The sequence below is a fragment of the Bombus affinis genome, chromosome 14 (genome assembly GCF_024516045.1).
Source record: "Bombus affinis isolate iyBomAffi1 chromosome 14, iyBomAffi1.2, whole genome shotgun sequence".
In the NCBI taxonomy this organism is placed as follows: domain Eukaryota; kingdom Metazoa; phylum Arthropoda; class Insecta; order Hymenoptera; family Apidae; genus Bombus; species Bombus affinis.
In genome coordinates, this window is record NC_066357.1 from 4,124,999 (window position 1) to 4,152,861 (window position 27,863).

Sequence of the window (27,863 nt, forward strand, 5' to 3'; positions counted from 1 at the left end):
CTAGATCCATTGGGGAACAATTAATTTTACGGCAGTTATATTTTTGTCACATACCTGGAATATCTAGCTCGACGTCGATTATAGAAGCCGAAATAACATCGTCAGATATAGTGAGCATATTTTCTAACTTCTGTTCCATTCCAAATGAAAAATTTCTCTGAAAATATAATATTCCAACGGCGTCGTGATTATCATTTAATATCTCCTTCGCTTTTTCGTAATTATCATAAAATTTCTGAAAAAAAAATACGATTAACAATTACTCTTATTCTATCAATTGGTTATTAATCTCTTAAAATAGTCCTTTTCTTAAAAAATATATTTTTTACGTACCATCTTTAGAATATCCTCGTCCATGTTGGCTATAAACCTACAACTGAGATCAATGAGCTTGCACGTTCGCTCTTCATCGTAGTATGTAATATTGCCTAAATATTTCTGACTATTACAGGCACCAGTCTCTTCGTTCACTACGTATATCTCGAGACTTTTCGGGTCTGGACCAATCGAGTGAAAGAAAAGCATCATTTCCAACACTGGTAAGACGATCGAAAATAAGAACCCCCTAAGGACGAACAAAGAAATCGTCAACTAAATTTCTCGTTCGTAATCTTCGTTAATGATCAAATATCTTATAACATTTACCCAGGATGACGCAAAAACTGAAGCGCATTCTTATAAAGCAAAGCCGTAATTCTCATCTTCCAGTTACTTTGAAATATCTTCTGCTGAAACATGATTTTTTTGTTGTTGTTTCATCTTAACAAATAAAATAAAATATTTCTTACATTCAGTGAAAGAGAATTTTGTTCTATGATTTATGAATATAGTTGAATTTTTTCTGGCGAAATAATTCATCGCAGCATCGAAACACTATGTAAAGTTTGGAAGGACTTGTATTTTTTGATGTATATATATGATTTATATGACCCCGAATGAGCTTCAAACATTGTATCACCTTCTGCCTATTGTCGACATTGTACGAATTATAAATCGGATTGATCCCCCCTGAAGTATCAGGAATCATATTATTTCCTTGTGAATCCTCAGTTTGTTGCTGACTCAAGGCTAAGAAGGCCTCCTCCAGAGAATCGGTTTGAAATCGCTCCAATAATTCATTCGGTGATGATTCAGCCAACAGCTGGCCATTTCTGAGCAATCCAATCTAAAGAGTATAATAGTGACATTAACATACGATGAAACTTATCTTTTTATAGCAGCTCGCTTTACCTTTCTTGCTAGAACAATGTCATCAAGGCAGCTATTATAAAGTACAATTATACAGGCTGTTACTATTACAAACGCGAACGAATAGAATAGGATTACGAAAATATATGAAAAGAAAATAAAGAAAGTGTCGGTAAATAATTGTCAGATATTTATCGCTCGGATATTGGAACTTAACTGAAATGAAAATTATTGAAAAATATCTAATCAGCATATGCACTGATTCAACCAAAGTAATAAAGGTTTGAAAGTTTACGTAAGTGAATTTGTATTGTAAAATACGTATTTACTAAGGCTAATATTTATACGAATGATCTTTAACTTGTCTTGTTAATATATGCTAGTTTTGTCGCGTAAAGTAAGATATTCTACTATGTAATTATCGATTTAATAAGATAATTTATGCTTAATTAATTTATCCTATAACTGTTCATCATGATTGAAGGATACGAACGTTTATTTTTGTATTTAATTTACCTTGTCAGATTGTTTTGCTTCCTCGATATAATGCGTAGTGATAATCACCGTGACACCTTCTTGTTTTGTGATCTGTACCAAGTGGTTCCAAATACTGTGCAAAAAGTCTTCGTTTATGTTATTGTCCTTACGTTAAGCTTAAAAAAGATGGAAGGAAATGAAAGTATACTTGCTTGTCCCTTAAAACCGGATCTAAACCGACAGTGGGTTCATCGAGGATCAGCAGTTCAGGCTTCTGAAGCAGAGCTGCTGCGAAGGATATTCTTCTTTGCTGGCCACCGCTCATGTTCTTCACCAAACGATCCCTGGGTGGCAGTTGGAGTAAATCCTTTAATTCTATGTATCTTTCTTCTGAAAATAATTTTCTCGATTTCGCTAACATAACTTGATATATGCATGCATGATGATTTGTTCGCTTTTTGATTAAAATCTTTAACAGTTTAAATTAAATCCTATACGATTCGATAATGTACAACTCTTTTGCATTCGTAAGGGAAAAATAGAAGAATATAGTTATAAGTTCTTAAATTTACCAATTTCAAATTTTTCCATGCCACTGATTGTTCCAAAAAAGATTAGCGCGTCAATCACAGAAAATTCGCCGACCAGCGAAACATCTTGCGGCATGTAACCGATACGAGGCCCTGGTATTCCAGAATCTTTGGTTCCCGGCTGGCCACCAAGTACCCAAATTTCCCCATAATCTAATTTTCGGACGCCAACCACGCAAGAGAGTAAAGTGGTTTTTCCGCATCCACTAGCTCCCAGTAAGCTATATCTGTGTAAAGTAATGTACGTATATGAGCGAATTGGAAAAATTTTAAAAGATGTTATAACACAAATTCTATCTAACGTTTTACTCACATACAGCCTTTGGGAACAGTAACATTCACGCCATTCAAGATGTATACTTGATCACCATATGTTTTCTTCGCATTCCTGACGATGACTGCATTTTGCAATGCCATTTTGTAAGGCACCGATTTCAACTAAAAATTGCAACCTATAACATTAATTATAAGCACAGATATATTCACGAATACATAACAAGGGGAATATTTGAAAAATAATGTATATGTATATTTGTGCACAAATAATGCAAATTTGGTAATTATTTACAAGTGATTATGAACAACATTTCATAAAAAATGTTATTCAACTGTACAAATCAACAGTAAATTAATAACTAGTAACACTTGTTACCTTTTTATACTTAGTATATCAAATTACTTATTAATATGTCTATTAAAATGACATGAAATCTTTTCGAAATACATCATTTTTATGAAATTTATTGAATATCATTCAAAATATTCATCGTTGAGACTTTTCTGAACCAGATAGTTTATTTTTGTAAAATTATACCTCGTTTATCCTTTCGTTTTTTACTTCTATAGACTACTGTATATTTATAGTAAAAAGAATTATCATAATTCTCCCATTAATTTGAAAAATTCTAGAGAACGGATTATTATATATAAACACAGTGATTGAAATTCCAGCCTTCTTGCAGCCTAAAATTCTCTCCTTCGTGAGATACTTTCAAGGATTGTCAAATACGAGAGACATAGGACGAGATTGATTAAAGAATAGATAGATATAGGGCGAATATAAAAAATAATTTGAATACGTAATTTGAAGCAATCTAAAGTAATTTTGAAACAGATAAATGCCAAAGGAGAATTATTTCGTTATTTAAAGAAACATATAAAACCGTATTACAAAAATAATTTCCATCATACATTCAATAATCTTTTCTATTAGTTCTCCATAATAAATTATACTTTGTTAAACTATTAAGTGCACATCGCAGTGTAAAGAATGAATAATCAATCGTTTTACGCATAATTCTCGAAGACTAAAATAATTAACATATTGAATTTGAAATGCTGTTTATTAATATGTAAATATACCATTACACGGGAATAAATTAATACGAAGGCTGTTTATTTTAATAAAATATATATCACGTTCTATTGATAAATTGTTATGTCAAAGTGTTGTAGACAAAGAATATTGAACACAAATATTATATAGCGCATATTACACACTAAATAATATTATATATTACTGAATATTACATTGAGTTTGATATCAACAAAACTGTTGGCTAAAATTATCTGTCTCGGCATAGAAACGAGAGTAAATAATGAATTCGTATTTTATAATGCAGAATACATGTGAATCAGAGTACGTTGTTTAATACTTATTAAAAACTTCATGAAAATTAATAACTGGAAAACCAGACATAATCTCTTCTAAAAGAAAACAATTTTTTCGCGTACGTTCCGTCACGTCCCGCGCACTTATAAGAATTCTTATACGATCTCAAGATATAGAATTAAGAAATGTACGCGTCATATTTCAAGAGAAACGTAAAACATCATTGAAAGTCAAAGTCCTAAAATTAAGAGTATCCATAAGGACACAGAAGGAAGAAGAAAGTTCAAGAAATGATCCCATCCACATGAGAAGTTTTATTTTTCAGCTCTTCGTCTTATAGAAACGTTCTATTCATACAAATCACCTATTTCCAGAAACGAAGAAACAACTGTGTATTTTTTTTTCATCCTACAAGTACGACTATGTTCCTAGGCAACATATGCACCTGACAGTCTTAAGTAATACAACATTCCGTGGGTCTACATTCTCACTGTCGAAACGTTTCATTAAACGGCAGTAGGTATGGCAACTCTTTCACGTGTTCAACAAACTTGGTTCGTTTTAATATTATTTATCTTTCACCGCTGTAAAAGGGCTCCGTGAATCTAGGACTAACGACCACGTAATACCGAATAGATTGCTCTTAAGAAGGAATTCCACCAAGGCCATCGAGGCTTATTCTTCCACTTGCATTAGACATCGTTTCTTCTTATGGCAAATTGTCCATTTTTTGCGCAATTCTGTATGGTCTCTTCTACTTTCACGATCCGTGAAATTTCAATTGGACTCATTACAAGAAAATTGCGCAAAGTTTACACACTTCAATGGTTTTCAACTCTTCCGATCGGGGGTCTTACGAAATACCAATTCGCCAATGAACCTTGTAATTAATGACGTGTTAAAACAGTGTAATTGGAACTTTATGTTCTTTACTTTTGTAAATTTCTCGATTTCATTGTCAAAACGATTCTTCGACGAACTGATTCGATTTCTTCAGAAATAGAATAATCGAATGATTATTGAAAAGAATCGTTTAACGATAGATGTATAGAAATTAATCTATTAATCCCACGCTTTCTCAGGTCATCATAACAGCGTTTGTCTGTTGGAATCTTAATTTTCCAAAATTCTTTTCTTAAAGTTACGTTGATCTTTCATTTATGAATATAATGTCATCCGAAGAATTCTCAGCTATCAACTCAGTTGTCAAGCTACTTATTATTTCTCAATTATATCCAAGTGACTAATAAACTGGTTTTGTGACTTACATCTTCCGTCTAAAGACATTCACCCTATCGAATGACATAGAATAGCACGTAAGTTCGATGCCGTCGATATGTTTAAAGTCGAGTTACAACAAGTTTCGCACTGACCGTTGCTCTCATCATTATGAATTCCTATCGGTTCGCCCCCGCACATTAAATGTCAATCACTTGGCCCCATCTATTTATCATTCAACACATCTATCTTCGATATACGTTATCGTGATCGTGTGACACGAATTCGTAACGGTCGCTCCTTTGACTGTAATTACACGATATTGTATCAGATATTGAGGGAATTTCTAAATATAGTCTGCTTTGAATGTCCATTGGAAAATTCATAACATATTTAAAATTGGATATTATTTCTTTTATCGTACAATGGTTTATCGTGTAAAAAGTAATACTAGTATTCGACACCAATCAGCACTTTCAATTTTAGATTCTGTTAAAGTACACCTAATCCAGGTTATATCATATTATGGATTTTCTATATAAGATGAAGAGAAAATTTGTTATTTGTTATTAATGAAAGTTAGAATTTTAAAAAGTGGGTCGTTCTTCTAACAGAAGATATCAAAAATATAGAAAAGCGTAGTTAGCTACGCTCTAGCGATTTCAGTAACTTGATTAGACAACTAAACGAGGTAATTGAAAATCAATTTGTGAATGATGTTTAGTATGTAACAATGAAAGATTCGATGACGTACCACGAGATCAGAATCATTCGTAAAGTATCAAATTTTCGGTGATCTCATAGCTAATACCTTCCATTAACTCGATTATGCAAACTTGATTTATGTAAATAAAATAATCTTATTAAAAAAATAAGATCGTAACTGCGAAGAGAGATGACTTTGTTACAAATTACAAAAAACAGGTTTCCTCGTCATTTTTTAACCTAACATAATATTAAATCAAAGCCACAGTACATGTCGTAGCGACACGTGTCAAAATCTTTCAAAAGTCATCGGCTTATGACCATCCACAGTACGACACCCGATGTCGTTACTGATTCGATTTAAAAGAAAAAAGAGATTTTGCTACACTGTCGTTTCTTATAAATATATTTTACACTGAAATATCTCTAAAAATGTAAATAATACATCAAAAATGTTTTAGAAGAAAATTGAATGGCAAAATTGAATTTTGTGATTTTGAAACTTTCTGATATTTTTAAACGGATACATCCATTTTCTATTGCAAATTCTTGTAACTCGTTATCGCTATGTAAATTTTGGAATTTAAAATCAATACATAATACTGTCTGAAAGCGATTATTTGAAATCTGTTGATTGTTTCGAAGACATCAAGAAAATGCCATACTACTAGCAGCATTATAAAAAGTCACATGGAATTTTAAAGTTCATAGTTCGATTACACGGATTTATGCCTGTTTAAAAACGTCTTTACGTTTGTATTACATAAATGATTTATTCTAAGAGCATGTAATAAAAAATGGAGGCATCCATAAACATTTTATTACATATTTCAAGATTACCGCAAAATCGAATACAGAAACCACGTCGGCATTGTGTAACTTTTGCCCCCGGTTCGAAATACGCTGTATATATTTACATACATATATAAAGTATATTTGTATGCTTGTAAATCGTTTATAATCGTAACACAGTATATGCGTTTGAAGCGTCTACGCGCTATTCCTGTAATTATCAGAAATATGAAAATCGTGTGGAATCGAGAAGAACATATGATAATATCTTTATCTCGAGCTAAAGTTGGAACGACCTTTGAAGATCCCATTTGAATTTTTAAATAGGAATCGAAGGACCTGTGAAGATCACATTTGAATTTTTAAATAGGAATCTACATTTTTTGTCGTATATTCATTGCAACGGATGTCTAAACCTTTTCGAAACGTTAATCTATACGTGTAACTTGTATATACCGTTTTAGAGATAGTAGTTCTTATAATCGATATGTCGCAGGTATTAAAGTTACCCAATGTGCAGCACTAGAATGTTGCCCGGTCGAGCTTTATACACCACAGTGGCTTTAAAAGAAACCGATTTTTGCGTGCGTGTGTTTCGAGAAAATGTAACATTTAGCTTTAGCCGGTTAGAATGAGGTTAATGAAATTTTTGCACACTTGGCGATAAGACAAATATCCGTAGTCTAGAGGTAATAGAAATTCAACTTTCTTTTCAATAGCAAATCATGTAATTAATATTCGTTATTTCCTATTTCTAGAATGGAGAATAAGTGATTATAAATTAATTATAAAATTCTTTCCTTTGCTCCAGTTACGAGATTGCAATAATACATGAATATCGATGACACTGTGCAATCGTATGGCATCCAATAAACAGAATCGAATCGACGTTGCTCAGGCCAATCGTTTTCATCAATAAAAATAATCCAGTTTATTAAATAGCATTTTTGGGATATACAATTATTTTCGTCAATAAAAATAACCCGGTTTATTAAATAGTTTTTTTGAGATATACATTGGGCAACGCTGACGTCATAATCCAAGAAGTCATATATCCAAAATTATAGATTACATGTGTAATAATTAAATGTAAATGCGTGATCTTCACAGATCACTCGAATGTTACTTCAAGATCGAATAATTATCATTTTGATTATCTCATCCCTCTCGATGACAAATGCAAATTTTACCGAAGAAAATATATCTCCATTATTGATAATTACAAAAATAATATTGTCTACACATTTAAAAATACTATTACTTATGAGGTATATACTGTTGCCGAACTTGACATTTCGTTTCTTGATTTATATTCTTTTTTTTTTCGAAGAAATAAGCCGTCTTATATTGAATGTGTAATTTTGTTTTCATTCAGCTGATTTCGATGGTTGTAACTCGAAATGATTACCTGAAGGAATAAAATTTGCATCTTGAATAAACATATACAGATGTAACGACCATGGACACCATAACATGAAATCTTTCCCTATGATGTTTTTCTAATTTTTCCTTGGAATAAATGTACAGGTCAGCCTAGTTGCTAGAATCATCCTGTATTTTATAATTACAGAAATTAGTTTTAGTGACTGACCTCGTGGAATTCAGAATTCCTATCGCTAAATAAATAAACCGGTATAATTTAATCTAGAAACCAGATATACCAGCAGCCTGAAACGGCGTCGATGCTCGAGAGAAATAGATTTTATCGAAGAGAGCAAAATTTTCCTTCGTCGTATATCCCGTAACTGTTTAAATACTTTATTTCTGTGTTGTTTTCCATTTATCGTCGCTTCAATCTATAAAACGTAGAATCATTAATATTCAAAGCTAGAAAATTCTCAGGGTGATGCAAATCTTTATGCGTATCATTAGATTTTCGTCACGTAACATTAATCGATTAATCTTATACATATCTCGACCGTGAACGTTCTCCGGAAATAATCTCGACTTCTACGTACGAAAGGAATAATCCCCTTCCTACTTCCTCGGCGCATGTTCGTAAAAGAAGAGCATAATGCGGTTGCAATTTCTTCGATGGCGAATCGATTTAGGAAAAAGGGAAACTTGCACGTTGGACGAACCGTTCATTCGATGATAACGCGAGACGTTTACACCTCTGTATACTTTCTCACATCTCTGTTTAATTCCTTTCTCAAGCTACAATCTAACGCGTGCTTCATAAACACTTTCACCGTGTTTGACCGCGAAATATTTTAATTAATTTCGAGGTCTTATCTCGATGAACACCGGATGAGGATATAATCATTTCTCGATAACGAGCATCATACATAAAGTGAAATGGAGATATTTTTTAATAGAATATATTGCTATAATAAAACGACTGAAGAAATCGTACTCAGATTTCAAAGGAAGTTATCTTCACGGGGAGACAAACTAACAAGAATACGTGGACCCAAATTATCGATCATCGTACGGTTTATTGCACTTTTCACGTCAAGCTGAACTAAAAAAGAGGAAACTAAATAAGTCCGGAAATGAAGGAAAATGTGATACACAGCGGAATAAATTATCGCCACTTTTCGAACACCACCTGTTGATTTATACCGGTAACGCAATAATAAATGAGAGGCCGCTTGGCATGCGATCAATCTTTTGAGTTACTGTTCGTATTTCATATGAAATAGAAAAATATTATAAAATTTGTAGAAGATTAAAATCGCTTAGATTCTTTAGTATGGACCGAAATTCTATGCATAAAAATATTAATAAAAGACCTTATCGATAATCGACTGAGGAGCTAAGTCTATAACTTGCAACAGAAAAAGAAGACTATCAGAGAATTTGGGATAAGAATTTTCGCGTTTCCAAGAATTGGATCGCAACTCGACGTATCGAGAGAAGCCGAATTGTCCGAAATTATTCGATCTTAAAAGTTGAAATCCACCGAAAATCCAACTTCCATTGAACACTGTCATTAAAATTATTACCTTTTCGTTTCTTCGCGATACTAAACACATCCACTATGAAAGAACGAACTGCCGAAAGAACGAACATATCGTCGGTGATAATTATAGCTGCTGGCTGCAGATGTCGCTGATGGGGTACTGCTGTTTTTTTTTCATTTTTGATGCGTAGGAGAAAAATCGGACTCCGGTAGCCGGGTTCCGAACGATCGTAACTTGAGGCGCCAACTTGTCCGGTGGTAGTTAGTGCCGAGCGGTGGTATTCGCTGTCGAGTGCCGTCACAGAACCATTGAAATTCCTCGCTTCTGCATATCTTCTTAATTTAAATTCCTTCCACTCGCTGATTATTTTAATTTTCCCCAACGATTCGTGATTTCGATCAAAATCGAATCTTCAAAAATTGCTTCGTCCTTCCATTTACATTCGAATCGCTCCGAACTTTCAAGAGTCGGGAATACATCGGGAATGCATCGGAAAGTACGAACACGATTAACAAGAAGCACTGGAGAACTGTCCTAAGGTTATACCTTTCCCCACGGCCATGCTTTGCAAGCGTAACTGGCTGACACGCGATAGAACTGCGTTTAAGAGTACATAGAAGGTTTCTTTATAACGGTAGATCATCCGTATATACGTGCAATACGTATCTGAATAGGTTGGATGTTCGTGTACGTGAAACTGGTCTTGCGATCGGATTATGCGAAGATGGGCTATTGCTCGTGAACTACAATAGTGATTGTCCGTTATATTTGCTCAAAGATAATATTATATGTATCGTACTCGATTGTTTTCTAAATTTGCTATGCTATATTGTGTTACGTCTTACTAAAATTGAACTAATTGAATTCTTGTACGCTATACAGAGTGATCCGCGCAACTATTTCACGTTGTAACTCCGTTACAGTGCAGTTACGGAAAGATGTCAAAGGAGATGATTAAGGTGAATAGTTCAAGGAGTACCATCCGTAGGAGCATGTTTCTTCCTTTAGAAATGCAGTGAACGCATGTACGATCAGCAATCGCATTGCCTTTTTAAACGGAAACGCATACTACGAGAAGGAGCGTTAAGTAAATAAAAAAGTAATAAAATACAGAATGAAAATTATTAATTAACAAGATTTAAACGAAGTAAGAACTGATTGGTTACCGAGATATTTTAACTACAATTTTGTAGAATTTATCACGTATAAGACAAAGGAAACTCTAACGGTTTTGTCATAGAGTGACGAGAGGAATCTATCTATGTAAAGCAGAGTATGCATTTGCATTTAAAAAAATATTGCAATTGTTGATTGCACATGTACCATTACACTCTCAAAAAAAAAAAGAAATCATCCTACGAATATAATAGTTACTCTTTGAATTATTCATCTTTCTCCTTTGATATTTTTTTGCAACTGCATTGGTAACAGAGAATAAGACGAAACAGTAGTACGAATAATTTTGAAAAAACTTATTTATGTATATATAATATTACTATTTATATAAAAAAAATACTTATTATGTGCAATTTGAGACTTTATACATGCAATAAATGTTTCATCGTTGTTTTATGTATAAAATTACATTTATATCTGTCTCATAAGTTTGTCAAAAATAATGTTTTTGTCTTAATGAACTTTTAAAATTGATTTTCTCGAAGACGCTAAACACGGTCAAAGATATAATATTTACGGTGTGATTTATTTAAAGATTCCACCATAGCAAATATTTATGCTATATATGCATTTCATGCTAATGCATATTTTGCATTAATCACTGCGCAAGTTATTTTACAGCTTCGAGATGTTAATTTACATTCCGCATTCGTACAACACACGTACATATGTTAAACATTTTTTAATTGGATATTCAATAGTTATTAACATTAATTATTCTTATGAATCTTTGGAATGAATCCAAGAATTCGCATAACAATTTCAAATAACTTTTTAGCCTTCTATACGTAGTCAAGATGCACAGAATAAAAGTGTCACGTTTGCATCAGCAGTCAGCATGTATAACACGCACGTCTGTGCACAAATAATATATAATCGAATCAATGCAACGTATCCGTCAGCAACAGTAAATATGCAATTTTATTTTATCTAATAAATTGACTGTTTAATATTATATAATTCATATTTAATTCTTTTATATGTGATAGTGTTTTATACATATTTATTCTGTTGTCAAAATTCCTATGTAAAAATTAATACAATAAAAAATATATATATATTTGTATTTATAAATATAGATATATATATATATAATATAAAAAATTAATAAAAATCAGCAAATACAAATTTCAATCTTCTTCCATACACGTTCCTAGATCTTTACTATTAGATTGAATGATACAGAAGATAAAGAACTGACTAGGGAAAAAATGCATTCATATGTAAAGACATTTATGAATATATATACAGAATTGTCAAAAAAATATAGCAACAAAAGACGATGACGTCTCCGATATTATTATTCAGAATTTTTATGTAATCACGATGAAGAATGGTAATTTGTTCATTTTTCATGTGTAACTCGATAGCACTCTTGACAGACAGCAAAAATGAAATGGTATTATTTTAAGTAATTACTGCAGAATATGGTTTGCGGATAATTATTATATCCCCTTTTTATAAGCGAACATCATAAAATGAATATGAGCTTTGAAACTATCTTTGAAAGCAATTAAAGATCTTATTTAGATAGCGAAGAGAATCAATCGGTTAAAATCAATAAATTAAAATGACGTTATTTCTTCACTTTGTATAATATGTTACTATGTTGTAATATGTTATATACTTAATACAATTCAAATAACAGATTCGAGTTGTATAATAATGAAAACTATTATGTAAAGCTGATTTAATAAACTATTAGTAATATAATTAGCAACAAATTCCAAAAGATTCAGAATACGAAGAATTTAGCATTTCTATATTGTAGAATAGCGACTAGTTTTCATGCAAAGTTTAGAAGTTCACAAGAACATATTTTTTAAACATTTAAACGACTGCCGAAATGTCGATTAAGTATACGGGCAAACGCTGTTTCTTTTTCTTTTCCATTGCATATTTTATTATATCGTTGCTTTTAATATCTTTGATATTAGTTTTACGATTTAATAGTTCGTCAAAAAAAAAAAAAAAAAAAACGCGGATAAGACAATTTAATAAGGAAAATATCACGAATTTAATTCAATTTTATTTAATCCGAAAATTCAATCCAGGAATTTGCGCAGAGCTGTAATGATAAATCCAGGACGAATCCATACAAACTGTGATAATATCGTATAATTTGCCGTTTAATCGCAATGTAATTGTCCTCGTTCGTTGCTAACTTAGAACCTGGTTTTCGAGTGAACGTATATCATTCTTAGTGACAATTGGAGCGCGTATAAGTTTCCACAGGGTGTTCGTCAAATCGATATATTCGTCACCGATTGACCTTTCAATTTTTCAGAAACGACACGAGCTCAAGACTTTCCCGTTGCGAAGAAAATGTTATAGAATACGAATTTTCAGTAAACATTATCGCCATAGATTTTTTCGATTTCATAAATTACATTTTATGAATTATATCTGTAACTAAGAAAATGGAATCAGGTCTGTTTCAAGCAGAAAACGCTATAACTTAAGGTTAATAAGTATTTTGTAAATTTTTGTATCTTTCTAATCCATCGATAAAGTTAAGTGTTACAATGAATATAGTTGCAAAAATATACCTGTCTGATAAGATATTGCTGTACTTTCATTCAACATTACTTTAGAAAAAGCATTTAATAAGCTTGTTTTTATTATCTCTTGCAGAATTATTATATTTGCTAATTTATAGTTGGCCATTTATAATCCTAATACGTATGAACACTCAACACCAATTAGAACAAATCAATCAATTATATCATGTTAAAATATATAAAATATTATATCATGCGTGTATCATGTTATTAAAATAACAATGTTCCATTAACCGGTATCATTTTTCAAATTACTTCAAATTAAATTACTTTAGTTAAAAAGAGATATTGTAAACCTTGAAACATAGTGATTTATTACGAAGTTGTGAATTTATTCAAACAACTCTTTGAAGAGTTTTTGTATTTGACCATTGAAACCATTAACGCAAAATAAAAATTCATTTAACTCAGGTTCATTAGCAATAACAAAATTGCAAAATTATAACTGACAATAAAGAAATCGAATGATCGTGACTAATGATGATCTTGGCAATGCACGACAGAGTTGAAGGTTGCATAAAATGATCTTTCATATGGTAATAACTATAGTATAAATAATAATGGCGAGATGCGGTTAGGTGAGAAATATTTTGTATCTTTTATTCATATTTGTATATTTTAGGGTATAACTAAAAAGTCTTATTAATACAGAATTAGTTCTATGTTCTGTTTATTTTCTGCACTGATTTTGTAAAATACACTTTTATATAATATCTGTCTACGTTGACGAGGAATCATAGAGAAAGTGAGTAACTCACTTTTCCTTTTTATTTTGTATGCGAGATTTTGTTGGAACGTCATGATCCTCTTGTTATAAGGTGAGTTTGTTTTGAATAACGTAGACAGTTTCTTAAATCCAGCCTACCTTGTCTCGATCTTGTTTACTTCTAATTTTCACTCGTACGATACACAATGTATGAAGAAATATATTCTACCGAGAAATAAATTTGAGAAACATTGTCCTTCATAAAACATATCCATATTTTGCAGGAATTTGTGGAATACATACATTAATATTCATATACATATATGAATATTAAATACTCCAAGAAGTATTAAATGCTCTTACGATATCGACTGTTATGTTAATTAAATCTAAAATCACTTGTTGCAAAAAAAAATAGACATTTAAAACAGCAATTTTAAGCTTAGACCAATCTTAACTAATGAGTGGAATCTGTTTTTATTTATACAAAGTGGAATGATGAAACAAAGTTCTTTTGCTAAATGGAAAAAATATTTGATAAAAATTAGCATACCTCGAAAATTTATTTACCACAAACGGTACCTACGTTTGTTCGCCTAAATGAATCTGTTCTACGTCTGACAACGATATAACACGAAATTTGACAATCAGCTCTGATCCTTCGCATCTTTCCATGAATCTGAACTATAATTATGGGGAATTTTTTAAATTCAAATTACAAAAAAGTGCGTGTGAGTTGGATAATTAGTAACCGACACCAGTTGATAGTTTTATTTTCAGACAAATGGTACGATGCAACACGGCGTAGTCATAGAATCCATGTGGCCAATAGGCAACGAAAATAGGCGAATGTAGAAAGTAAATTCACGACGGAGAAATTCACGTCGAAAGGATGGATCAGGCAGCATCACTAACTATCAACGACTGATCGCTTTTCGAGCATGTTCCTGTTAATTTTTCCATAAAATGTAAACGACGGTTGATGATATACACGTGTCGTACATTGTTAATTATATATGTACATAAATACCTAGTTAGGTAATATTCTCATATCAAAGTTTATATATTGACATTTTTAACGTTCGTCGTTTGACTCGATTAGAGGCGCGCAGAGGTGATTAATTCCTTTCCTTTCCTGAATTGATCCATCTGCTATATCTATGTTCATCGTATCATCGCAATTTGTATATTAATTTTTTTACTCCGTTACATGTCAGATATTACGATAGCTATGATTTAAAAAACCATGGTTAGAATATTTTAAAGAAGTAATCGATAAATCGACGTCGAAAACAGGAGAGAATATTTTTTTCATAAAAAGAGTGAAAACGTGAAAAATAAACGATTCCTGTTGTGAAATTTTTCAACTTGAAGATGAAACCAGCGATGTGATAACTTTCGATTCGAGCGGCTCAAATGAAGCGATTCCTAATAGAGAAGAAGGAATACACGGTTTCGTACTCTCGCTTTCTTTTGTCGCCACGTTCGAAATAAGTAAAATAAACATTATACAATGGTTGAATAGTTCTGTTTCGAGCATGCAACGAAAATATTTCATGGTTCGTCGAGATCTTTCGACCCTCGTTTCAACGTCCTCTTGTCGTTCTTGTATATAACATATTAATGAATTTATCAACTTGGCGATGTATTTCACAGCTACTAGTGGCAAATGGTTTGTCTGCTGTCAATTGGGCCGTAGATCAAGTTCCCTCCTAGTTCCTTTTGGCACTGAATTTCTCTGCAGAGATTGGTGTCTCGTTAAATAGAAATTTCTAAATTCCCTTATTAAACGAATAAAATTAAAAACGAATTAAATTCCAGGAATTAGTCTACGTTTTATAGGATTATATAAATCTACAGATTTACAAATTGTCGAAAATGTCGCGATACAGGAGAACTTCCCTTATTCGAAGTAATATGTAGACAAAACTGTTGGAACAAAGAAATTTTCGGATAACAATCGTTTTTCGTTCAGATTGATGGACAGATTTTTGAAATATTTACAGATCCCATATCTTTCTGGATACAAGTTCGCATGATGTTTGCAACATAGTTAACTTTATAGAGTCGTATTCTTTCGTACTTTAGACCGTCAATTTTCGAATGTCACGAATGCCTCGACACGAGAAGACACCTCTCCATTACCACTTTCGTTTCCTGTTTCTATTCGTATAAAATTATTTTTATTGTCTTTTTTATCGCAATGAAACCATTTAATTACATCAGTACGTTTTCTTATTGCTGGCCACCCGAGCAATCTACATGCTTGAGACAATTTTTAATAACATATTTTTGTGTTTTTGTGTCTGCGATCGTAATTTTTCCAGTTTTCTATATCTTTGCTAATTCTCCCCCACTTACGCTGCTTTCGAGCTTTTTTAATTAGATGTAATATATTATATATAAATAAATAATGAAATTCACTCGATTAAAGAAAACAAAGAACATTTTGTATATGGCAGGAAATGTACATGCAACGTACGTATATATTTGAAATGGAGAAAAGCATCTGCTAATAGGAAATTCAGATAATGAAACGTTCGGACATTGTGGTATTTCGATGTTGGAGTAACGGTACGACAATTGTATCAAGGTTTCTTCAGATAAGCGCTCTACTGTATTTTAAATATACATCCTGTATCTACTAAATATACCATTGTATAAATATATATAATTATAAACATTCCGACCGAGCCATTCGTTAAGCCTTTGTTATGCCGAGCCTTTTGTTATGCAGTTCTATCCTTTTCCGTTGTATTGTATCATTTGGGATTTAATGTATCGATGCATAATGTTATTCTGCTTGTTCCTTCGAGCAAAAATTGTCATAACACAAAATTATATTCTTCCTCGCTTGTTTCATAAATTACGATGCTAACTTGAAACCTGTCAAAACTGTATAATTAAATGGACTACTGTTTTATCATTAAATTTCATGCTACCGGGATTTATGATTTCCTATCTTAAATATCGTGAATTGCACAGTTAACTAGCTATCACCTTACTTTATTCTTCTGTTATGCAACATTTACTAGCGGGTCCGTAAGAGATTAAGACTTCCATCGCTGTCGAACCTTTACGTTGTGTTATGAAAGGAACAGCAAATCATGACAATACAGAAATCGGCAAACATTGTAACGATGTCACTTTGTTGTGTAATAGCATGTTAATTCTCAAAATATACTGGCAACAATGTTTGGCGCTTAAACTAGATGATAATTTACCATTCAAATCTGTTTCGATGTGTATTTGTAAAACAGGCATTACCCTATTCAAAAATTAATTTCAACTAAATTTAAGGATGAATTTCTTATCTTTTTCTTGGAAACATCGATTTTTTGTTGCATTTTTCGTTAGAAACCAGTATGAAATTAATTAATATGCAACTTTTTATATTTTTTTTTTTTTTACTAAGCTACACAAATTTATTCAGATTAATTTGCAGAGAAATAGGATTTGAATGCGGTGTTCGCCAAACAGGTTTTTGCAATTGCTTGGCACAATTAAAAAGAAAGTATTGGTCTTATTAATTTGAAATTTTAATCATATATCAATAAAGAGTGCTTTCATCGTTTAACGTAAAAGCAAAGTGATAGTTTCTTTCTTTGTAGGCTAATATTAAGTCAACCTAATTTCGCCATATATCCTAGTTCACGAGCAGTTCAAACTATATTTTTTGGTAAATTTTTTCTAATAAAAAGTGCTAAAAGATCGATAGCTTTTATTTAAAAAAAAAAAAAGGAAAGAATGCCCCTCTAATAAATTATACTCGCTACGAATAATTGGCTTCGGTTACTTTCGTTTCGCTACACAGAGCGCAGAGAATTTTTTTACAAAATTTGCCTTAATTTCGACAATTTTAAAAATACGACAATGAAATTGAAAGAACAGGTATAGGAAAAAATAATTGGCTTCGGTTACTTTCGTTTCGCTACACAGAGCGCAGAGAATTTTTTTACAAAATTTGCCTTAATTACGACAATTTTAAAAATACGACAATGAAATTGAAAGAACAGGAATAGGAAAAAGGATCTGACAAAAAAAAAAAAGATTCGTAAAACGAATTTTCTTCGTTCTAGTGCGTCTAACGTGCGTCTTAAAAGAATTATCAATGGAAACGAGCAATCGCTAAAAGTATAGCCTTCTCTTCTAAAAACTATAGTCATTGTACGGCTGCGAATTGATTATACAATTACCATGACCTATTATCATTCGGCGGAGCTCGTTTCATACAATTTTCACGTATTTTCTTCGCATAGATAAATACCAAGTTTAATTAAAATGAAATTAGGTGCATTTTTGATTATCTTAAATTTATTTCCAATCGAAAATTTAATTTTTCATTAGATGCGATTCTACACTTTTTATTAAAAGATTTTAATTCTATGGTTTTTGACCCTACTACTTGAAAATATATTAATTCTCGTGATTAATTAATTACAGAGAACTACATAATTAAGAAAACTATGAAACATCATATGAAATTACTCTATTTTATCGGAAGCGAACATTTCAACCTTGTACAGTATCAATTTACCCATTTTCTTGTTTCCATAAGAAAGTTACTATATACATAATCATTAAGAATTTGATAGATTCTTTAGATAGGAGACCGATTTCGATGGACTCAACAATTAATATCCATACAATATCGGAAAAACAAAAGGGACAGTTCCATAAAATAAAATCCTCTACTGTCAGCTGTTCGACAATATGCAGTTTCGATTGACGTACGAATAGTAAAAACAGTAATAATACATGTAATACATCTGATCATAGTCTACAGTTACCATTATAATCTCCACATAATTATTTCACTTTCTAACAACAATCGTATTTTCTCATGACAATTAAGTATTATTTGGCCGAACGATGTATGATTGTTACAAAACTATAGCAGTCATTCATCGCGTACGAAAAATGAGGAAAGATTATAATAAAAAACAACAATATGAAATTGCATAATTTTCCCGTTATTCTTCCTCTGTTCGTGTTATCTACGAAAAGTGAATTCATTAACATTCCGTGGTAATAAGCCGAACTTCCGGTTCACTTACCTCACTGCAAATAGTCCTTCGATTCTTGAAAGTAAAAAGGTAAACACAATTGAATACTTCTGAAACGTCAATGTCCGTACTGCGAGTTAATCGATCTTTTCGATATTTCCGATAATCGCGACCCAAGTTAATGCACTAGTGATATTCACACGGAAACACGATCGTCGAATTACTTGAAATAATGTATCGCAAAAATAGATATAAATACGGTAAAATTCACACGTATATTTCTTTTTTTACTGTGTTATCTATCTAATGTTTCTCGTTGTGTGTCCAACTTTCTCGAGTTTCTTCACTGAATACTTTTCTCTTTGCTCCGCGAATCTAACCTTTTCTCTCGAGTTACAGGTAATGCCGGTAATTTTGCGCGCGAATCAAAACCGCGAAAAATATATATATATATATATGTACATGTATAAGCCAGAATATATCGACGGTTCCTAAGAGGTATTGCTGGTACAATTGTTCGTTATGAAGTGCCGATTGGAGATTGCTAATGACCGATTATTGAATACCTAATGGTCTCGCGGGTGTATGTGTCATGACAGTATTAAGAGTGTGTTAAGACGCATTTCCGTGTAAGCCAAATCTTTCCCAACGTCCGATCGTCACACCGTCGACCACCCGACTGCCGCTGAAGCTGTTCCCTTTAGGAAATCAAGATCAAACCTAAGTTAACTTGGTGAAGGTGGGGATTTCATGAATCGGTAAGCGGTATACAGTCGGTATGTATCTATTTCAGGTGTGAGTACATCCAACGAGAAGGGGGAAGGTAGCTCTTTCTCTCACAGGCTTTTGAAATGCTCGATGTGATTGCGTCTGTGTCTGACTCCCCCAATCACATCATACGATAAACAATCACGGCGCAATCGCTTAAAATATTGGTTAGTAAACAAATAGTATTAAACATTATTAATTATCACCCTGGTTTGCATTTATGCAAATTAATTACCTCGTGATAACCTAAACTTAAAACATACATAGAGAACGATTTATGAAATTCAACTCTGAAGCAACTTCTTGCTTTATAAGAAGTGGATAAAAATTAAGATATATGTACATAAATGAATGAATGAATAATGATTTTTAAGAAAATTGTTAGAAGATCACTGTATTTTCGAAAAACATTACTATTCTCATTTGCTATTTCATTACGAAAATTAATGGAACACTTTACGTGGATCATGTTTATATATTTAAAGATATCGTTTGAATTTATTTATTGATAACGTTTGTTGCTTAATTGAAACAGTCTTAACTTATTGTATTTTGAATCACTTGCCAATTTATTCAGATTCTGAAAAGTTGGTAAATATAGTCATTGACCAGGTACAGACACTGACAAGGTACAAAAAGTACGGTGCCTGGTGTATCAACCACGAAAAACTCAGTGTTTCTTACGCCCTCTATGATTTGCTACGACGAATATATGAATTACATATGTACAATCAGAGGTTAGTGCTGCGCCAAGCGGCCAAGTGCTGAAAATAACACACGTTAGCATAGACAAGAACCCATTGAGTTCCATGCTACAGAAATGCATTTAACTGTACGGTTCTACAAAAAAGTTCATATCTACTTTTCTACTCGAGGTAGACAAGTATAAATATTTTTTAAATAAGAAAAGAGAATATTCCCTTTCAAATGATAATGGTTCGTTAAGCCGTAAATAAGTAAAAACCACTGTTTCAACCGTTCGCGGAGAGACGCGATCGCGAGATAATGCGTCAATGAGAGTCGTAAATTTTCGTTACGCGTTTCGCCGCGTATGCGTTCTTCTGAGAATTCGGCGAAAGAAACATAGAGATATCGACGGTAGATTGGGCACGTCGGTATTGGGCTTTGACGGCATAGCTCTTTGTATCGCGAAGCCGTTGGAAAGTTCCGTGGTCGATGCTGCCACAAATTAAAGTTTACTTGAACACTTCATTAGAGAGATGATTGGCAAACCGTAACATCCTCCCCCCGTTGAGAGGGTACCGATCAAAAATATCGAGATGTGGTGTTATTTGAGGTTCCGAGCCTATTTCGTCTCGATCGCTGGTTGTTCGGGTTTCTCGAGATCGGGTTGAATTGGCAATGGGACAAGACTTTTGACGCCCCGATCCAAAATGCTCGTTGCCGTCTGAGCTGTAGCTGTCCGGATGACGTCATCGGCACTTGGATGGACCTTGATAACTCGGCACAGAGGCCATTGCATTGAGGGCACGTTGTCCTCTCTGAGGATGACGATTGTGCCTTCCTGAATGCTGTGTCCACCCTTGCTCCATTTGTTGCGGGTGATCAGCTCGTTCAGATACTCCTTATGCCAACGGTTCCAAAAATGCTGTTTGAGTTGCTGGATATGCTGCCATCTGGAAGGTCTCTGAAATTTCGCTCACGCAAACTGATTAGTGAATCGCCAATGAGGAAATGCCGGGAGTGGAGGACTAAGGAAATGAGGACTAAGAGATCGTTTTGGGTCGGTGAATATTGGAGTTAATGGTCGCGAGTTGAGAATAGATTCTATTTCTATAATGAGTGTATTAAACTGTTCAAATGTAAGCAATTCGTTACCGACGACGCGTTTAAGATGGCGTTTGAAGGATTTCACCGCTGCTTCCCATAGCCCACCGAAATGCGGAGAACGAGGGGGGATAAAGCGCCATTCAATTTGCTTATTGGCTAGGAATGCGTTTACTTTTTCGTTGTGGTCGTCCGATTGTAATAGACCATGAAGCTCTCGTAATTCGTTGTTTGCGCCGATGAAGTTGGTGCCATTATCAGAATGGATGGTGGAGCAAAGCCCTCGTCGAGCGATAAATCTACGGAGAGCGGCGATGAAGGCTTCGCTTGTGAGATCGTCAACGAGTTCGATATGTACCGCCTTAACTGCTAGGCATACAAAGATGGCCACGTAGACTTTGATCTGACGATTGTAATTCTGCGAGTTCCGTTCTAAGTGCACGGGCTTCGTCCTTTGTATCAGCTCCGGTGAGAGCATCGTCGACGTAGAAATCCCGCTGCAGTACCTGCGCTGCATGTGGAAATCGATGACCCTCGTCTTCTGCCAGTTGCTTGAGACACCGAATAGCTAGATACGGGGCTGCGGATAAACCGAACGTTACTGTGTTAAGTTGATATGTTTCGGTTTCTCCGCTCGCGCTGCGTCATAATATCTTTTGATATTTTCGGTCCTCTGGTCGTACAAGGAATTGCCGATACATTTTTTCGATGTCATCAGTGAGTACGTATTGATGAGAACGGAATCTAATTAGTATGCAAAATAAATCTTCCTGTAACTTGGGTCCTGTGTGAAGTGCGTCATTTAGTGAAAGTCCGGTGGTGCTTGGTGCCGATCCATCGAAGACTACACGGAGTTTAGTGGTTTGACTCGATGCCTTGATTACGGCGTGATGAGGTAAGTAGTATCCGTTAGCGTCGGAGTGGTTGGTGTTGACCTTCGTCATGTGTCCCAATGCCAGGTACTCCTGTAATACCGTTCGATATTCTGTTTCGAAGTGTTTGTCGTGCTGGAATCGGCGGTTGAGCGAAGCAAGTCGTTTAAGTGCCATCGTTTTAGAGGAACTGAGTGATTGAAGCCGGTCGTTGAATGGTAGGGCGACCATGTATCGTCCTTCGCAGCCCCTATGGGGGCTGGCAAACCCACGTTCCCGCAGCCAGGGGGACCGTCGGGACAAACGTCCCGCTTACGTGAGTCCCTATATACTCCGCAGGGAAAATCGCCGGGAGTGTAAGGCGTTTAATTACGGTTACATTCTCTCTACGTGGTCTTGGATAGTAGCGCACCCACGATCCTGATGCCAAGGATGGGACCGTCGGGATAAGTTCCCGAGTACGAAAGTACCTTGAGGCCCCCGCTTACGTGAGTCCCATCTGGAACTGCCGAGCACGGTTAGCAGGTCGCCGGCCGGCAGTGACGTGGCCATACATCCATACGATAGTCCCACCAACGAATAAGGTTGGTACCACGGGCGGTCGAGTTACAGCCCGGAGGAAGTAGTGACCCCTCTGCTCGGCCAATTAATGGGTATGGACTCGTGGTGGCAGTGGTTGATGGCCAAGATGCTGGCAAGAGGGCAGAGTTAAGGTGATTGGCTCCACCGAATGGCCTTCGGCGGATGAGCAGCGTCCCACCTGCTTCGGAACAGTACTCGTGAGACGGGAGGGCTTAGAATGTGCCCCGTTCGACCTGAGACGAGCGACAGTCCCTGCAGGCTTAGCTAATCCAGGGAGCAAGGTACTGGGTGCCTTGTGCGATGGTTGGGCGTTTTCTCCAACCCCTATGATCCTAGGGGGCCCGGGTACTGTATGGATTCTATATCTGAGGAAAGCACCCGTTACCAAAAGACAATACTAGTTGTATCGTCCTTCGCTGGTGCGTCGGATGTGGGTTTGGAAGTGTTCCTCGCATCGTCGATCTGTCTCTGAGAGGTGTTTGTTCGAGGGTCCTTCGTCTATTTCCCAAAACCGCGCGAGATCTGCTTGTAAAGCCGTCGTGGATGCGTGAAACGTGTTTGTCGCGGTTTGGGAATTTGGGCTCCCCCCGATTACCCAACCGAATCGCGTTTTTTGCAGACGCAGTTCAGGCTCGTCTGGCTGAGTTAGGTTGATTTGTCCAACACACATCGAGGCGAGTGTTGAACCTGAGCTTAGTAAGACATCGATCGGGGCTGGTGAATGAAATCGTGGATCGGCCAATTTGATATTTCTAGGAATCTCAAGTGTTAAACGGTCGATGGGTTCGCTTGGAATTAAAATCGAAATGGTCGGAATAACAAGAAACGTTAATGTTCGTTCGTACGCGTCGTCCGTAGAAGTGATCGTGGCCGTGATGTATCGCCTAGAAGTCGTCGTCAAGGTGTTTAGAGCTCCAATTGGGACCGAACATTTGTTTTGCTTTATTTCAAGCGATTTTGCCAATTTTTCTGTAATGAAATTCATGCTACATCCGGAGTCGAGCAGCGCTCGACAACGGATTGGTTGATGTTTATCGTTCAAAATGTTGATGTGTGCAGTGATGATTATGTCATTGGATAGTGATTTGGATGCTGTTGGTCTAGTATGTTCGGTCGAAGATGGGCTTGGAGGCGAGGCTGTTTGCGGTGTTCCCATTCTGTGGTTTGTCGTGTGTCGTCTGCGGCGAGTGGGTGATGAAGGGGGTGACAAAGAAGGTGTTGTGGATCGACTGTTTGAAGGAGAGGATTTTGGACTGGGCGTGCTGGAACGAGACCCTGAGTGTCGTTTTGCCCTATGTAACATCGTATGATGGCGTTCTCCGCACGCCCGACATGACCCGGCGTGGCAATCTCGCACTGTATGCCCCTTCCGGAGACAATTCATGCATAAGAACGCTCGTTTGACCTCTCGAAGGCGCTCGCCAAGGGATTTTATTTTGAAGCTATCACACCTCCAGATAGAATGTGATCCTTGGCAAGTGGGACAGGTTGACGGCGCCTGGGATGTGATAAATGCGTGTCCTTGTGGTCGTTGACGGGGACGTTGGTCGCACGCCCCTTTTGTCTCCTTTGAAGTGAAATTGTTTTGATCGCCATTCGCACGTGTTGTAAGAAAGTTTATCAAGTGTGTATGAGAGGGCATTCTTTTATTGGGTAAGGTGCGCTGCCATTCGCGAATGGTGGATGAAGGTAACTTTGATGTGAGTATTTTGACGAGGATGACATTTGATGTGACAGGTTTGCCAAAGCTTTCTAACACTCGGAAATTCACCTTGATCGTTTCGAGAAAGTCTTCTATGGCTTCGAGTGTTTCCGTCGTTATTTGTGGATAGTCGCAGATCAAGTCCCAGTGGCGCATGCAGATTTGACGGTGGCAGTCAAATTTTTCTTTAAGCACGTCAATAGCGATAGAATAATTTATCTCTGTGATGTCTAACGATTGAATGCTTCTCGCGGCCCTTCCGGTCAAGGATGATCGGAGATAATGAAATTTTTGTACGGGTGTAAGTCGTTCGTTTTGATCTATAGTGGACGAAAAGGAGTCGTAAAATGCATGCCAATTCTCGATAGTACCGTCGAAAGTAGGTAAATGAATTTCTGGTAACTTAATGGATGTCGGCTCGGCGACATTAGATGAATCGCAGTTTGGAGATTTCGATGATGATGCTGGTGCATCATTCATGAGAGTGTGTATTCGTATTACCAGATCGTAATATGTGTTTGTTATCTTGAGAATGCGCGCGTCGTCCTCCTCGCCTAAATCTTCTAGTTCTTCTTGGAATCGTCTGTATTGTTTCCACGCGTCTTCGAGTAGTGTCTTATGGGCCGTTAAAGAGGCCTTCTTACTCGGTTGGTTGGATTGTTCATATCCATCGAGCCGTTTCGATAAGAGAGTAAATCGGCCGATTTGAAAGCCTCGTTTCTGACGCAAAGAGGTAATTTTATCCGTGTCCTCCATTGGTATAGCGGATTGTAAAGATAATATACTGAACGAGCTTACCTTGTGGTTGTGAGTTTAAATGTTGCTCGTCACCGTGTGTGTCTCGTATGATGTATAAGATGTGTCCTTGCGGAAGTTGGCCCTTTAGTTGTTGGCGTGAGGTCGCGTGGATGCTCAGCAAGAAAGGCGTTCCTACCCCTCGGCCACTCGTTTGGTTGTGTGATTGAAATTGTTGGACTGCTTTGAATTGATGATTGTCCTGAGGCGGGAGGCTGCGCGATTGCGTTCCTCGACCAGTAGGTTATGCTTCTTCGAAGGTGACGCTCCAGACGTCATTGGATTCGCTGTAGTGATAACGCTTTCGCGGCTGATTTCATGTATTCACGTGGCACTGTGTGGTCACTGGTAAGTGCACTTTTCACTGACACGTGATCCGGCAGCGAAGGACCAAATGTTTCAACCGTTCGCGGAGAGACGCGATCGCGAGATAACACGTCAACGAGAGTCGTAAATTCTCGTTACGATTAAACAATCGACGCCACGAACTGATTGATCCCCTATTTCTATTACGAGAATAGAGGTGGTTGGAATGAGTGCATACGGAAAACTACACTGGATTTGTTAATAAAAGTTTAATAAAAAATGAAGCAACAATTTCAGTCAACGATCAACAATTAAGAACGAAAATATAACAATCAAGGTTTGGTTAATGGTTTGCTTATAACGAGACCTTTCGTACTTCGCAGCTTGAGATAGACTAATTGATACTTTTGTTCGAAACCACGGAGTCTTTCCTTTGTCGCCCCTCGATATCCCTACTACACGTGTGTTTATTAGATGTATCGCGGCGGTCGCCGCGTATGCGTTCTTCTGAGAATTCGGCGAAAGAAACATAGAGATATCGACGGTAGATTGGGCACGTCGGTATTGCGCTTTGACGGTATAGCTCTTTGTATCGCGAAACCGTTGGAAAGTTCCGTGGTCGATGCCGCCACAAATTAAAGTTTACTTGAACACTTCACTAGAGAGATGATTGGTAAACCGTAACAACCACCAAAAATCGCACTATTTCCTATTGTTAATTATTCGTGTAAAATTAAGAATGCAAAATTGATACTTTGTGAAAATATAATTTTTGTTATTCTGAAAAAGTGTGCAAAATTTCATGCTTAAATGTTTATTAATTTTTGCAAAAAGCTATTTATTAATTAAAAAGGAGTCTTCGTTGCATACTCTTCATCTCCACTGTTCCGTACCACGACCTAGTTATTACACACTCGTCCATTTCTTCATCCACAACAATCTTTCGAGAATAGCCGTTTCTAAATTTTTAAAGATGCCATATACCTTTTTCCAGTTTTATTTCTCTGTCTACGCTTTCCTTAACATACTGAAGGAATACCATTACCAGAGAAGAAATTTCCTCTCTGCCGTTACTTGAGACTTACCATTTTTTAACCATATGCGACGTTATCGGTTCAATAAATGCTACTGGTTTGAGTTAAAATTACATAAAATCTTATACAGCATTAAAATTAGGGAACATTAAGAATATAATAGATTCTGCGCGAAATCAATATTCCAATCAGTTATATCATATGTAATACGGTTGAAAAAATATAATACAATTGAGTATTGACTAATTGGGTAAATACCTTATCTGTTATTTCATAGGAAAGTTTAGTTGCAATTTAAACCACTATTGTACCGAATCGATAACGTCGCATGCGATACGAAAACTGTATGGAACGTCGGGTAACCTCGGAAACGTGAGACGCGAAAAAGCATTGAATGTCACATCCACGGTCGTATACGCAGATCTAACAACTCCCGTAATGGAAGTATGGTTCTTAGTGATCAGACAAATTGACCAATACTGTTCAGTCGCTAAGGAAGTGAAACGGCTCGATCTATTTGTTGCGATTTGTTGTATAGCGCGATCTTGTATCTGTAAGCTACAATACTACTGTATTATGTCGTTAAATCCACGCATATACGCTTGGTTGATAAGTAGGTTACAATGCACCCGTCAAAGAATCCATTGAAAAAACAAAAGAAGCCGGTTTGAAATGATAATTTTTTAAAAATAAAAGCTTAAGATCACAACCGTGATTTACGTCACCACGTGGACCATGTTATAACAAATATTGGAAAATTATAATTGTAATACATACAATTTTAACACGAATACCATAATCATTATTACTTTTACAATATATTTATTTATATTTGTAATATTTCAATTCAATATGCCATAATTTTGTATTATTCCAAATTATAGGCCTAATAAAATTAAATATAGTAATAAACTATTTGTTTTTGTAGTGAAGTACCACATGAAATGCTGTGTATGTACTTTAAATAAGTTGTAAAAAAGTGTGAACAATAGTTTAATTTAGTTTATATTCTTTACCTTCAGTGTACGCAGTTATTGTTTTCACCGCAAGATGGCAAAATCGTAACAAATAGAACGAGG

At 35.4% G+C, this 27,863-nt stretch overlaps 2 protein-coding genes across 5 annotated transcripts in view; both read right to left on the reverse strand.

Annotated features, from left to right (window-relative positions):
* LOC126924448 (ABC transporter G family member 20-like) overlaps positions 1-19,633 on the reverse strand; it is a 21,848-nt gene extending 2,215 nt beyond the window's left edge. Inside the window, exons 1-9 of one of the 4 annotated variants that reach the window (XM_050738941.1) lie at positions 18,989-19,633; positions 2,569-2,707; positions 2,238-2,482; positions 1,878-2,055; positions 1,705-1,798; positions 959-1,165; positions 646-728; positions 334-565; positions 55-235 (exon numbers count right to left, since the gene is read on the reverse strand). In XM_050738941.1, coding sequence (XP_050594898.1) covers positions 55-235; positions 334-565; positions 646-728; positions 959-1,165; positions 1,705-1,798; positions 1,878-2,055; positions 2,238-2,482; positions 2,569-2,672 — 1,324 coding nt within the window. In that variant the 5' untranslated portion in view covers positions 2,673-2,707; positions 18,989-19,633. Of the gene's footprint in view, positions 1-54; positions 236-333; positions 566-645; positions 729-958; positions 1,166-1,704; positions 1,799-1,877; positions 2,056-2,237; positions 2,483-2,568; positions 2,708-9,530; positions 9,698-18,988 lie in introns of those variants that run through there. The other 3 variants (XM_050738943.1, XM_050738942.1, XM_050738940.1) reach the window with 3 other exon arrangements.
* Positions 19,634-22,835: 3,202 nt separating this feature from the next.
* Positions 22,836-27,594, reverse strand: LOC126924450 (uncharacterized). Its single transcript, XM_050738944.1, has 2 exons — positions 25,448-27,594; positions 22,836-25,369 (listed from the first exon to the last, which is right to left on the reverse strand). The coding sequence occupies exon 2, from the start codon at positions 25,127-25,129 to the stop codon at positions 23,345-23,347; it is 1,785 nt and encodes a 594-aa protein (XP_050594901.1). The 5' UTR covers positions 25,130-25,369; positions 25,448-27,594; the 3' UTR covers positions 22,836-23,344.
* Between the last annotated feature and the right edge of the window lie 269 nt (positions 27,595-27,863).

Excerpts from the sequence above, each read along its gene's own strand:
- LOC126924450 (XM_050738944.1), bottom strand. The coding sequence starts at position 25,129 with ATGAATGATGCACCAGCATCATCATCGAAATCTCCAAACTGCGATTCA.